Source organism: Erigeron canadensis, chromosome 4, assembly GCF_010389155.1.
Source record: "Erigeron canadensis isolate Cc75 chromosome 4, C_canadensis_v1, whole genome shotgun sequence".
NCBI classification, from domain to species: domain Eukaryota; kingdom Viridiplantae; phylum Streptophyta; class Magnoliopsida; order Asterales; family Asteraceae; genus Erigeron; species Erigeron canadensis.
This window is the reverse complement of record NC_057764.1, coordinates 23,373,984-23,387,812: the sequence shown is the minus strand read 5'-3', so window position 1 is coordinate 23,387,812 and position 13,829 is coordinate 23,373,984. Positions and strand designations below refer to the sequence as shown.

General features: G+C 34.4%; 2 protein-coding genes across 2 annotated transcripts; both read left to right on the top strand.

The window, feature by feature from the left end:
* Positions 1–596: 596 nt before the first annotated feature.
* On the top strand, positions 597–3,232 carry LOC122596217 (bZIP transcription factor 60-like). The gene is made up of 3 exons (XM_043768758.1): positions 597–994; positions 2,048–2,280; positions 2,829–3,232. Exons 1-3 carry the CDS (start codon positions 612–614, stop codon positions 3,083–3,085), a joined length of 873 nt encoding a protein of 290 aa, XP_043624693.1. The 5' UTR covers positions 597–611; the 3' UTR covers positions 3,086–3,232.
* Positions 3,233–5,297: 2,065 nt separating this feature from the next.
* On the top strand, positions 5,298–13,359 carry LOC122596711 (ATP-dependent DNA helicase 2 subunit KU80). Its single transcript, XM_043769332.1, has 12 exons — positions 5,298–5,377; positions 7,491–7,583; positions 7,733–7,784; positions 7,890–8,021; positions 8,198–8,604; positions 8,746–9,032; positions 9,154–9,349; positions 9,438–9,644; positions 11,007–11,174; positions 11,325–11,645; positions 12,894–13,024; positions 13,148–13,359. The coding sequence occupies exons 1-12, from the start codon at positions 5,363–5,365 to the stop codon at positions 13,212–13,214; spliced, it is 2,076 nt and encodes a 691-aa protein (XP_043625267.1). The 5' UTR covers positions 5,298–5,362; the 3' UTR covers positions 13,215–13,359.
* Positions 13,360–13,829: the final 470 nt, after the last annotated feature.

The following is a 13,829-nucleotide window of genomic DNA, read 5'->3' as shown; positions in this document are numbered from 1 at the left end:
TTCAACCGAGGAAACCACACGAAGATGTAAAACCATATTATTTTCTATAAAAATTTTAGGTTGTTAAATAATTAAAATAAGTACAAAGAATATCTATAACAATGAAAGTAATCTTCAATCTTTTAAGATCAAGTCGATTTATATTAAAATCTTATTTTATGTTAATTCTTTTTATTTTTATATTATGATTCACTTTATATTAATGAAAATTTAAATGAAAAAACTGAATAAAGACTTTTTTTAACTAAATAATAATCTATTATGTACTCATTCAAATAAAATTTTTGTTAAAAATAAATAATGACATCAGTAAAATGTTGTGATTGGCCAATTTTTAGTATATATAAAAGTAAAAATATCTCTAAAACAGATAATTATATAATTTAACTTGAGCAGTTGGACGGAAGATTCCCAATTTCCCACCCGCCAATATATTTTAACCACCTAAAAACTACTCCTAACCTACGAATTTCACCATCCCTAAATCAAAATAATACGACCAAACCCTAAATCCAAAAACAAAATTCCCAATTTCTTCTATTATCAACTAACCCAAAATCTGTAAATATTATATATATATATATATATATTTTTATTAATATCTAATTTATATGGAATTTGAAGAACAAATCGATTGGAACAATCTATTATCCTTCGATGATTTTGATACAAACGAAAATATCTCCTCTATAATCCTTCCACAAAATCATAATAATTTTAATTCTAATGATGAATCGATATCTCCTCCGTTATCTGTTGATGAAATAGAGCAGTTACTATTTAACGACGATAACGGAGGAGGAGACGAGTTGAATTATGATATTGATGATGGTTTTTTTAATGAGATTTTCGTTGATTCCCCTCCGCCGGTAGAGCCCTCCGGTAGCGGCGGTGGCGAAGTTGTCAATGTTTCCGATGATTCTGAAAACAAGAATGTAACTGCTGTTAACGATGATCATAATGATGATGATCCTCTCGCCAAAAAGCGTAAAAGGTTGTCAGTTTTTTAAACTTTGTAAGTTCATATATATATGTATATAAATATGTGTGTGTGTGGCAAAAGGTGACTGACTCACTTAGGCTATCTCCAATGGGGCGCCCTTAGGTGCCCTTGGATATCCTTTGCCGTTGAAGCTTGTCCAAAACTAAGGATTTTTTGAAGGATGCCCTTTTGTTTTTAGTGGGAGGTAAAAGAGTATGTAAGGATATGTAAGGATGTTTGTATGGATGGAGATAAAATTATAGGATTTGAAGGATTTATAAGGATGTATAAGGATTTGGAAGGATATGACGTGGCAACTCAAAGACGCCTAAGGGCAGATTTAGTGGTGTACCGTTAAAAATTTAGTGGTGTACCATAAACCACCAAACCACCTTAATGCAGATTTAGTGGTGTACCGTTAAAATTTTGGTGGTTTACAGATTCTTTGTAAATAGCTTGTTAGGGGATTATTGAGTTTTGGTTTGATCTGAATGAAATAGTGGTTATTATTTTATGTATTCAATATCTCGGGATGTCTATTTAGGTTGTTAAAACTTTATTTGACTAGATTAAACCTAATGTTTACTCTTTTTTTTTTTTATATCTACCAATGGTTCATGTGTCAAGAGTATGTGTTTTGCCACAGTTGGAACGATAAAAGTTAAGACTTTGCCGGTAAAATGAAGTTAACTTTGTCAAATTTGTCATATATAATGGTCTCGGGAATCGGAGCTTCCTAAATTTTGTATTTTGATCAAGTTAACTTTTACATTACCATTTTCATGTAAGCCAAGTTATATTAAGAGGAAGTTTCATAGTATCTATATTATAGCAATCTACGTCAAGATGGGTAAATCTACTGCAGTTTGAACTTTTTGATTTAGTATTACAATACAGTGCATATGCTTTGAGTGAGAATCATCTTGATGGTTAAACTGAATTTGAAATGGACAGCATACTAAGAACATGTTAAAGTTGAATTTAAAATGTAATTTAAGATTTTTCAGTAGTTATGTATGTCCCTATACGCTATATGATTGGCTAAATTGAATTTTGAGTGGTCAGGCAATTGAGAAACAAAGATGCGGCTCTAAAGTCTCGAGAGAGGAAAAAGATGTATGTAAAAGATCTTGAGATGAAAAGTAGGTACTATGAAGGGGAATGCAGGCGATTGGGGTCTTTACTCCAATGTGTCATGGCAGAAAATCAAGCACTGTGTTTTTCATTGCATAGTATAAATAGTAGTAAGGCATTCAATGCTTCCATGACCAAGCAGGAGTCTGCTGTGCTCTTCTTGGGTATGTTCTGTTTCACACACACGTATATATATCATTATCGTCTCTTTATTTTTGCCACTAGTGCCCGCTATTATGGCTGTGTTTCTATCTTTATTTGTGAGTGACTTTAATTTGATTGGTATTGATTTTTTTGCCTAATTATGGTTATGGAGCATCAGAGTATGACCAAGTATATTAGGAGGGAATCAATACTTGTCATATGTTTCAGCAGGACTATTGCCTAGCGTTGTTTGCTAAAAGCTTGGGTTCAAATTTTGGAGTTCATAAACTAATATCAGGGTTATTTTTATGTTCTTTGTATAATTCTTTGATTGAAAACCTGACATATTTAGAGATTTTAATGAAACTATATGAAGCTTTTTGGTGATCAACTTGAAGTATATGTTACTTTGTTTGCATTTGTTAGCATTGTGATCAACTTGAACGTGTATTGCTATATTTTATAATATCACTTGTATTATCAAAGTTGAGGCGACAGTGCCGGTATTGAGTTGAACTTGTTGTTTGTCTTGAAGTGAAACTTGTATTGACTTTACATTGTAATGCAGAATCCCTGCTGTTGGGTTCCCTGCTTTGGTTGATGGGCATAGTTTGTCAGCTGGTCGTCCTTCCAAGCCTGCACCAACAAACCCAACGGGTAACCGTGGTAGAAGAAAATCTACCAAATGTGGCTCTAAGGAATGAGGGAAGTAAAATGTCTTGGCAGACCCTTTTGGTGGGTAAACGATTTAAAGCGTCACGCTCGAGAATGAGACTGAATCTGCATTCTCTACGACTTGTAAGGGACACTCTAGCTGTTTTTTGATAAATTTTTTTTTTTTTTTTTATGTTTCTTTTTTGTGAATTGCTCTTTTCTTTCAACCCCGCCTTTATAAATAAGACGATAGCGGCTGAGACTTTTCAGAAAACTTTGTACTAGTCTTTTGGTTATGTATGGTGGTTTTGTGTAGTATTCAGATTTGTTTGTGGTGAAGGATGGTGGTTTATTTACTTCTTTGTGCATAAATAGGTTTTTCGGCCCCTCCTTCCCAAAGTTACAATACACAAAAACGACACGTTTAACAAAAAAAATGTAATTGCAACAGTGTATTTTTGTTCAAATGCTAGTTTACCTCTCAAAATTTATCTTATTTTTCTTCGATATTTGTAACAGTTGATTTAAACCAGGGTAATATACAGAATTAGACTATATGTTGCCGTCCGCATTAGTAATGGATTGTTATATTGGAGACCAAAAACAAAAAAAAAAGTCAAAGTATTGTTGTTTTTCTCCTATCTTCTCTGATTTTATCTCATGGAAGGATCCAATGCTTATTTGTGAAGCAAATTATCGTTTTATTTCCTTTCGAGCAACTAGCGAAGTGCATAGGAGTATATAAATGAGTAGTAGATGCTCGGGCTACCTGTCACTGTTACGATATACAAAGACATCATCTTGAAACGTATTTAAGCTACATCACCCAGTAATTGCAAATTCTTAATCCATTGGCTCATAATGCCCTAGTTTACAAACATAATAAAGCCTTAAGTTCTACTCCATGTCGACTATCTTCAAAGTTCAAACGTAGACATGTTTTTGGATCTCAAAGTAAAGGGTTGATTGCAGAACTCGCTAGGCAATACCAACTCGACTGACTAGGAGTTGTGAGTACACTGGTCTATACGGGGAGTACTTGGGGGTATCAAAGCGGGCCAGGCAGGGAGTACCCGGAAAACAAGGCCAAATCTGCGCCCTAAGAATTAGCGAGTTCTCGGCTCGACTAGGACAGTTTTCAACACTGTTTGGAAGAATCGACACATTAAGAAATTGAAATATATAGCACTATAGTAGTGCCAACTTTACTTGAGTAGGTAAAAAGGTAACCTATAAGGCTATAAATATAAGTAATGGGACTCACTTTCTTAACATCAGGGGTCGGAATTCATCACATAAAACCAAGCAGGTGGTTTAAAACTTTAAATGTAAGGGGTTTATTTGAAAAATATATCACCCATTAAAGAAATTCCAAATTTTTATGGTTTCAGGATGGAGTGAACGTGGCCGGTACAAGAGGGTTCTCGCCAATTGAAAAGTGCATGTGCGCGCTGCGAAAAGCAAGAGGAGCAGCTCAATATTAAGTAGCTCAATATTAATTAGATGACAAGCAATTAAAGAAGACAATACCTTCACAAGTAAAAATGAACCGGTTGAAGAAGAATTCCAAGAGCAAATTGATGATCAAGATGACAAGTTGAAGATTGAAGATGATGCTAGATTGGTGATGATAGCATCACCATTGGTAAAGCTAGCTTGAAAAGAAAAGCCACAAGTAAAGAGGCCAAAACCTGGAGTATTAGATTTTTACTTTGTATTAGTCTTTGAACAACTTAGTTTAATGTTTTATTATGTCATAGGTTTAAATTGAGGGTTTTATATTTGGCTGGCCAAAGCCTACATTTTATGGGCTTAATAGGGTCTATTCAAAGCCATTCATAACGATATAGTCGTATATTTTGACAAAATACCAAACATTTGTCATTACACATGAATTAAAAAGTGATAGCAAACCTAATAATCTTTTTAAAGCATGATAAGTGTAACAATTCATTATCTCTTTTAATATCATCTTTTGAAATATAATGATTAAATAGTTAGGAAGATTTCATTTTCCAATATATAATATTACATAATAATTAAAAATATATATTTTTTAATGATATACTGCTAATTATAAAAAGGATGGTAGTAAAAGACCGTTAGGAACTTAAGTTTAGGTCTGAAACATTCATATAATATTTTTTTAAATCATAAAATTCATGAAGACCTAAAGATTTATTCATTAACCAAAACATATTCAAAAATTTATATGTAACAAGTTTCGCATCTAAACTTAGATATCAGACAACATGTTCCTTACAAATAAATTAGTATAGTGATTATTTTTCCATTAAATCCACCCTTCCATTTCTGTCCCTCCCGCCCCTTTCTTAAAATAAAAAATAATCTGGAGAAGGGCGCGTTTAGTCATACTTCTCTTGTACGATTCTCTTTCTTTTATTTTCTTCTTCTTCCTCCACCTCTTCATCTCTAAACCAAAATTAAATGGCTCGAAATAAGGTCAAACTTCCATTCCCTCTTTTCTTTTATTGATGTTATTATTATATATCATTAATTATTATATATATTTGCTAGGGCAAACAAATTAAGATGTTAAGTTATACTTTATTATTAGCTTTTAATCATAGCTGTGTTAATTGCTGGAAACTGGAAAGTGGTTATATGATCGCATCTTGCATTTTTAAAACTATATATATTACTCGAATGTTGTCAGCGACATATGTGTATCTATATACTAGTAATATGCCCGCGCGATGCGGCGGTGGCAATGGTATGTGGTGGTGGCGGTGTTAGAGGCGGTGGTGGCAGCGGTAGTGGCCGTAGCAGAGTGGTTATTAATGTAAAAGGGGTATTATAGTAATTTAAGAGTTAAGGTTAGATGTTGTAAATTAAGTTCATTAAGGGTATTATTGATATTTCAACCAGATATTGTTATAATTTATAAGTATTTCAAGTGAGATCTTTAAAATAGTGAATAAAAGGGAAGGGCATTTTAGGGTTATCAACTACTTAGTTGAAAAAAATGGAGGGAACAAATGCTTTATAATGTACTAGTCACATGTCCGCGCGATGCGGCAGTGTGATGATGGCGGCGGCAATGGTGATAGCGGCAGTAGCGGTGTGGTTATTAACGTAGAAGTAATTGATGTAAAAGGAGGTAGTGTAGTTATTTTAAGGATTAAGAGATGTGTGTTGTATATAATTTCATTAAGGATATTATAAGTATATTAGGTGGAGATATTCAAATTAGTGAATAAAGAAGAGGGAGGCAATCAAATGCTTTATAAGATAGTATAGATATAGATATACTAGACGTATCCCCGCGCAATACGATGGCAATGGTGGTAGCGGTGCGGGGTGGTGATGATGGCGACAATTAGTGGTGGTGGTTGTTGGCAGGTAACGGCAACGGGTGGCGACAGTTGGTGGTGGTGGTGGTGTCGGCAACGGTGGCGGTGACGGGTGGTGGGGGGTGGGGGGGGGGGGGGGGGCAATGGTGGTGAATGTAAAAGTAATTGATGTTAAAAGAGATAGTGGAGTTATTTTAGGTTGAGGGAATTACGTTGTAAATTATTTCATTTAGGGTATTATATGTATATTAGATAGAGATTTATAAATTAGTGAATAAAGAAGAGGGTATTTTGGGTACATCAATTCATCTTTTGAGATTTTGGGTAGGGACTAGGGGTTTCCCCTTTTATTAGGTATTATATTATATAACGTATTATATAGATTATAGATATCTATATAGTTTTAGCAGGTAGTTAATAGGATAAAGTCCAGAAATGGCGGCTGGGTGATGTGTCACTTTTCTATTACTGTTACATAATATGATGTTCATATGATACTAGTATAGATACAGAATTACAGATAGATTGATGATGAAAGAAGGAAGTTTTTTGTGAATTAAGAAAGACTCAAAACAAGTAGCATTGAGTTTTGAACTACTTTGTTCCAATTTCTACCATCTTGGAATGTTGCCTAATGTTGTTGATGAATCTATGTGATGTTACCCAATTAGTGGTTTTTTGAGGGCAAAAACTTAGAATCTATGTGATGTTACCCAATCTTGGAATGTTACCTAATGTTGCCTAATATTGTTGATGAATATATGTGACGTTACCGAAATTGAGTTAATGCTGCTCAGATCTTATCTTTGTATGTATCAAACAATGATTATATGCTAAATCTCGAAGTCTCAAGTGTACTTCTTGTTTTTCATGATTTACAACTTCATAGCTGTGTCTCAAGTCGAGTTAATGTTTTGTTGGATACTTTATAGACCCTGGGCAGTTGTTTTATTGCTTATGTTTTTTGGTTTTCTGGATCTGTATCTGTTATCCCTCATTGACTGATTTAGCTCTCGAAGTTTCTTCAAAGAGTTGCATTGAAAGGAATCAAGGATTGACGTTGCACTTTTTTTCTGATGTCCATCCATCACAAGCCGCTGAAACTTTGCATTATAGTTTTACCAGATTGTTATCTAATTTTCCATTACTGCAATATTTGGTTTCAGAACAAGGCGGTTTATATCTAATATCAAGAAAAATGAACTTTGAAAATGGAAACTTCTTTTGCATACACTTTTAACTATTTTTGGAAATATATACAGGAAGGATTGATTTTGTTGATTGATGTTAGTCCATCAATGCACAGTGTCTTGCCAGAGATTCAGAAGGTTTGCTCTTTGCTAATACAGAAGAAGGTAATTGCCTTACTTATTCAGCTTTCTTGTTCATCTATGGTATTTGTTGGCTGGGGCTGTTATTCTTTTACTTTATGCTTCTGTTCGATGATCATATAGGTTTTTCATCAGTTAACTTGTTCTATTGGTCCAAATTTGTATTTATGCAGCTGGTTTTCAACAAATATGACGAAGTAGGAGTTGTTGTATTTGGAACAGAAGGTAAATATTGTTTTGGTTAGCCACTTAATTATTTCTTACTAAAATCATTTCAAGTCCATGAATTTTGCTGTAATATATCTATATCTAAGGTTTTTAAATATACAGATACCAATAATGATCTAACAAACGAAGTGGGTGGATATGAACACGTCACGGTTTTGCAGCCAATCAAAGTTGTTGATGGAGATCTTGTTGAAGTTGTACAACAACTTCCTCATGGAACCGTTCCCGGAGATTGTATCCTATTCATTTTCTGCACATATGCATTTTTCATCCAACAGTTTTATCATAGACAATTATGGTTTGATGTCATATCTGGGACCCAATGGTATCTTTTTCATGACATGGAAGTCGTCATTGATGTTTAATTGTGCTTATCGGCTTCAAAGCTGTACCTTGACTTAATATTATAGTTATGGATGCCATAGTTGTCGGGATGGATATGCTAATTAAGAAATACCAAGAAACAATGAAGGGTAAAAAACGTATATGCCTCATTACTAATGCTACGCACCCTATCAAAGATCCATATGAAGGTACAAAAGAAGATCAGGTCTACACCATTGCCGACCAGATGGCTTCACATGGAATGAAAATTGATTGTATCGTGTTTAGGGGAAACCAGGTACGGGATGCACATGATGATAGTATTATCGAAGAAAATGATATGCTGCTAAGTATATTTTCAAAGAAGACAAAAGCAAAGGCAGTGCATGTTGAGAGTTCCACTTCATTATTGGGTGCTCTTAGGACTCGTAATATAACTCCTGTAACTACATACAGGGGTGATCTTGAAATAAGCTCTGCATTGAAGATAAAGGTGGTTCCATTAACCTTTCTTGTCCATCTTTTATTTGTATATATTTAATATTTTCCATAGTATAGCAGTTAGTTTAGTGGACCAGTTCGATTATTGATCTCCTTAAGTAGAACCTGGCTTCATGCTCTTGCTAATTGTCAGGTTTGGGTCTACAAGAAAACATCTGAAGAGAAGTTCCCTACTCTCAAAAAGTATTCTGATAAAGCACCTTCGACAGATAAATATGCTACTCGTGAAATTAAAGTGGATTACGAGTATAAAAGTGTTCAAGATTCTAGTAGAGTTGTGCCCCCTGAACAGAGGATAAAAGGTTATAGATATGGACCTCAAGTGATTCCAATATCATCTGCTGAACTTGAAACAGCAAAATTTAGACCAGAGAAAAGCGTGAAACTTTTAGGATTTACAAATGCTTCAAATATTATGCGGTACAGTTTAGTTTTTGCCTGTTGGAATGCATAGTTATAAACATACATACATACATACTAGAGTAATTGGACTGCTGACTTTGACTTGCATTTTTTATTTTTGTGCCACATGTATCCAAAGACATTACTATATGAAAGATGTCAACATCTTGATTGCTGATCCGGGAAACAAAAAGGCTATTATTGCAGTTTCTGCATTAGCAAGAGCAATGAAGGAAATGAACAAGGTTGCGATTTTACGATGCGTATGGAGACAAGGACAATCAAATGTTGTTATAGGAGTCCTAACTCCTAATGTATCTGACAAGGATAATATAGTGAGTCCTCAATTGCAATACTATTGTTTGACTTGAGTATTTGACTTTTATTCATTTGTCGTTGTTGACTTTGTTTGTTAAATGACAGGCAGATTCGTTTTACTTCAATGTTCTTCCTTTTGCTGAAGACCTTCGAGAGTTTCAGTTTCCGTCTTTCAGCAACCTTCCAGCATCACTTCAGCCTAATTCAGAACAGCAAGAAGCTGCTGATAAGCTGGTAATGATGCTGGATCTAGCACCGGCAGGTAAAGAGGAAGCGTTGAGGCCAGAATTCACCCCGAATCCTGTTTTGGAGGTATATAGTTGTTACTTGTTTCTCTAAGTTTGTTATAAAGAAATTCAATACAAATATGATTCTAGCATCTCTACTACTGGGGGTGACAGGATGGGCTAGTTAGGTTGCGGGTCAGAATGATTTGGGGTTGAGAAAGGTTATCTCAAGTACAAGTAGAAATAGGCCGATCTGGGTTAAATTGACCTGTGAACCCTTTCTAGTCCAAGTTTATATAATCTTACAAGGGTTCAATCAATCGTGGGTCATTGTACTGTACAGGAATGTCCACATCATTCTACTAAAAAGGTTATATTAAGCTACTTCTACTATTGTATTTCATCGTTACGTGTTAAACTCAATGTTAAATTGAACATTTTTCGTAAAGTACAATGGAATCATTAGTAAAAGTGGCTAAATGTAAGTTATTTGTAAATATAATGATATGTATGCAAAGTTTCATTAATAATATTATCTTAATATAAATTTTTGTAATAGAATGGCTCATCTGTAAATTCCCTTATAGTATTAAACCTATCTTACAAAACGTTAATGTGTTATTTACCACAATAAGATTATTGCTATAATAATCTATTGCCATACATACACTTTTTAGGAGGTATATATTGACTTTGGGTGAATTTTAACCCGTTTGACCTGTTCCCCACTCAGCTACTTTATTTATAGACCCGTTTATATAAATCATAAACCAAATCTCCAAATCAATCCATTAATAAGTATGGATGAAAATTGCCACCACTAATTACTACCCTGGATTGAATTTTTTTTTTTTTTTCAGAATATAAGGTCACTTGGCTAGACATATTTTTAGTAGTATGGAAATTTGTCTATCTAGTATGATATAGACATATTCTTTTGTCTATCTAGTATGGTCACTGGATTGAATTCTTTAGTAGTATGGAAATTTGTCTATCTAGTATTATTTAGATTCCCCCCTGTACCAAAATAAGTGCATTATATAAGTTGACACATACTTGAATGAAGTTGATTGGTTAACTAATAGCTAGATATCTAAATACTTGTTACTAAGACAATTGAATGCAACCTTGGTTACTTTTGAATTTATTGCCTCAGTAATTTTTAATCACTAAATGACAAGAAGGTAATCTTGGATTGGGACTTTGGCATGATGGACTGGAGGCATTCAGAGAAGAAATTGTCATGTCTTTGTGGAATAGAGTCTGTAATTTCAGGCTCTGTTTTGTCAGTTGTCAGTGGGAATACAAAAATTAAAATTCATTTAATATTGTTTCCTAAGTTTATTAATACAATGTCAGATGGAGGATATCTTCCCTAGTTTGTACAAAGTTTTGACGTGTATTAGTTCATTTGCTTGTTTCTGACTTTTCATTGCTATTTGTTCAGCGTTTTTACCACCATCTTGAACTGAAATCAAAGCATCCAGATGCAGCTGTGCCGCCACTTGATGCAACCCTCAAAAGAATAACAGAGCCTGATCCTGAAGTAATATCTCAAAACAAGCCTGTGATTGATGAATTTCGCAGACATTTCGAACTTAAAGAAAATCCTAAGGTTATTTTACTGGCTCTACCTTGACTTTACCTAAAACAAGATGAAAAAATTTAACCGTCCATTTTTCCACTCTTTAGATTTCTTTATAACAAGATGGAATTATTAAGTGCTAAACAATCCAGTAAAGAACATGTCGACATTTATTTGCAGTTGAAGAAGTCGTCTAGGCGCTTGATAAGGGACAAAACATCTGGATCAACTGAAGAGGAAGTTGGTAAGATCGAAGGCCAGTCCAGTGACTTAGTGGCCTCTACCTCTAAAGTGAAGGTGGAGACAATTGGGGACTTGACTCCTGTATCAGATTTTGAAGCTATGATATCTCGTAGAGATAGTTCTGAATGGGTTAGTAAAGCCATATTTGGTATGAAAAATAAGGTATTTGATGTGGTGGAGAATTCCTATGAAGGGGACACTTATCAGAAGGCTTTGGAATGCTTAGTTGCTCTCCGAAGGGGTTGTGTCATTGAGCAAGTAAGCATTCTTTAATCTTGTATTCTTCATATTTATTCTGAAATCTTGATTGAATATTCACATTTAGCATCATGAAGCAAAATCATTTTTTTTTTTGTGATCCTGTCATCCTGATAGGAACAGAACAATTAGAGAAACAAAAGGGATTAATAATAAAAGGGAATAGTTTGTATTATTATAATAACTGAAATAACAATAGAGAAATCAGAAGAAGCACCAGCCGTATGGATGACTTCTCTGCCCAAGCTAGTAGCCGAATACCCAAACTAATACTTTTTCCCTTCCCTAATCGCTCTACCATTAGGGATATATAATTGTCTTTTTCTTTGGGCCTAAGAAAGGCCTTACAGCTAATATACTTTTTTACCCTACATGTGTGCTTCCCTGGAACTTCTTCCCTCTATAAACTTTCCAGACTTTAGGCCCGTTGGGCTGCGGGTCCAGATCCATAAACAGTTTCTCTATCAGATCCTTAATTTCATTTCTGCAAATACATTAAGATCTTGACTATAGTTCTATGAAAACCTGTTTGGTGATGACAGATTCATGATAGGTTGTATTCCCTAACCGATTAAACGAGTGAAGTCAAAAAGAAGTTGCCAAATCGGAAAGTGGTTGAACATATTCGGAAGTCCCTGAAAAACAATTTAAAAGAACAATACAGTATAACTTTGAAATATAATAAATAATCCAAAACATTTGGACAAGAAATTTTTTGTGGTAACCTAAAATCTTTGGAATATTCTGAACCTTTTATGAACATCACAGCAAAAATGATTAAACATCCTTTGTTACTACTCAAAGGAACGGTAATTGGTAGGGATGATAGGAATCCGTATTGCGAACTTCAAGCTGTTACCCAATCTGCCTATTTTGCTAACGCTATTTCTTTAGAGACTCCTGCTCTTGGTTTGGGTACTATTTTTGTGAACTGGGCACGTTATCCTACTACTAACTTTGTATGTCAATGTGATAGATATCTCAATGGTACCATTGCTAATTTTCTCAATATGATGGCATACTGCAATATTCATGAGATGCTGAGTAGGTCCAACATATGTAGTTGTTTTTATCATGTCTTTCTTTTTCCTTTGTTCCATTATAGTTGCAGCATTTGACTAGGAAAAAATGGTTATGCAAGTAATTGACTCCTTATGACATTGTACTACATAAATATGGTAATATTGAAATGACCACACACATGATGTAACAATGACCAAGATTTGGACTATTTTCTGTCTTGTTTAGGAACCGAAACAGTTCAACAACTTTCTGCGCCATCTTTATAGATTTTGTCAGGAGAAAGACCTATCGAGTTTCTGTGACTTTCTTTCTTCTAAAGATGTCACGTTCATCACCAAAACAGAAGCTGAAGACAGGTACCAAGTGTTTTTTGTTTTATTTCATTGTCTCAAGTCCAATTCTTGCTTTGTATTTATTGATTGTTCTTCTAGTAGTCCCAAACTCATGCCAACTTGTATCGTATGTGTTCATTTGATCAGTGATATTGAAGAGAAGGATGCTAGAAGCTTGTTTGTGAAACAAGAGCAAGATTCACTAGCAGTGTAAGGCTGCTTTAATCTTGGTGTAGGCAGTAGGCCATATGTAGGCTTTTGCGCTAGACGATTTAGAATCTCAAATCGGTAGGTTCACCTTGTAATTATACCGGATGTTAAACGGGATAGAGCTGAACACTTTTTGTGGGTTTTTTTTTTTTTGGAGATTCTAAATCTCATTTCACTGTTTATATGACAATAAGAAATGCTCGGTCAAACTGACTAGTGCCTATTAAGATATACTAGAAGGGTACCTGTGGATATCATTCTAAATATAAATCAAAGATTAGATGTAAAAAATAATAAAGTGCAAAAATTAACCATTTTAAATATATTTGTTATGATTATCTATAGGTAGTTTGGGGATATCGAAAAAAATGCCGAATTTTCTAAAATAAAGATTATAGATACAGAAGTTTGGCTTTTGAATCGTAATTACTAATTTTAATTATTCATATGATGATTACAACCCATCTGCAATGTGAGTTTCTTTATGAACATAAGGGTGGTGCTTATAGGGAGTCCTCGAGAGTGTCCCTAGACCTCAAGACACTCCCTCCCTATTGACACCATGCGTCCTTTTGTCTACGTCTTGGGCTTTAGTCTTCCCCAAGAAGTTCAAGGACGG

Bases quoted from the DNA above. Each gene is read 5' to 3' on its own strand.
- LOC122596217 (XM_043768758.1), top strand. From the start codon at position 612: ATGGAATTTGAAGAACAAATCGATTGGAACAATCTATTATCCTTCGAT. The intron at 995-2,047 runs GTTGTCAGTTTT...TTGAGTGGTCAG, and splicing joins CTCGCCAAAAAGCGTAAAAG to GCAATTGAGAAACAAAGATG. The intron at 2,281-2,828 runs GTATGTTCTGTT...ATTGTAATGCAG, and splicing joins GTCTGCTGTGCTCTTCTTGG to AATCCCTGCTGTTGGGTTCC.
- LOC122596711 (XM_043769332.1), top strand. The intron at 9,645-11,006 runs GTATATAGTTGT...CTATTTGTTCAG, and splicing joins CCCCGAATCCTGTTTTGGAG to CGTTTTTACCACCATCTTGA. The intron at 11,175-11,324 runs GTTATTTTACTG...ATTTATTTGCAG, and splicing joins AACTTAAAGAAAATCCTAAG to TTGAAGAAGTCGTCTAGGCG.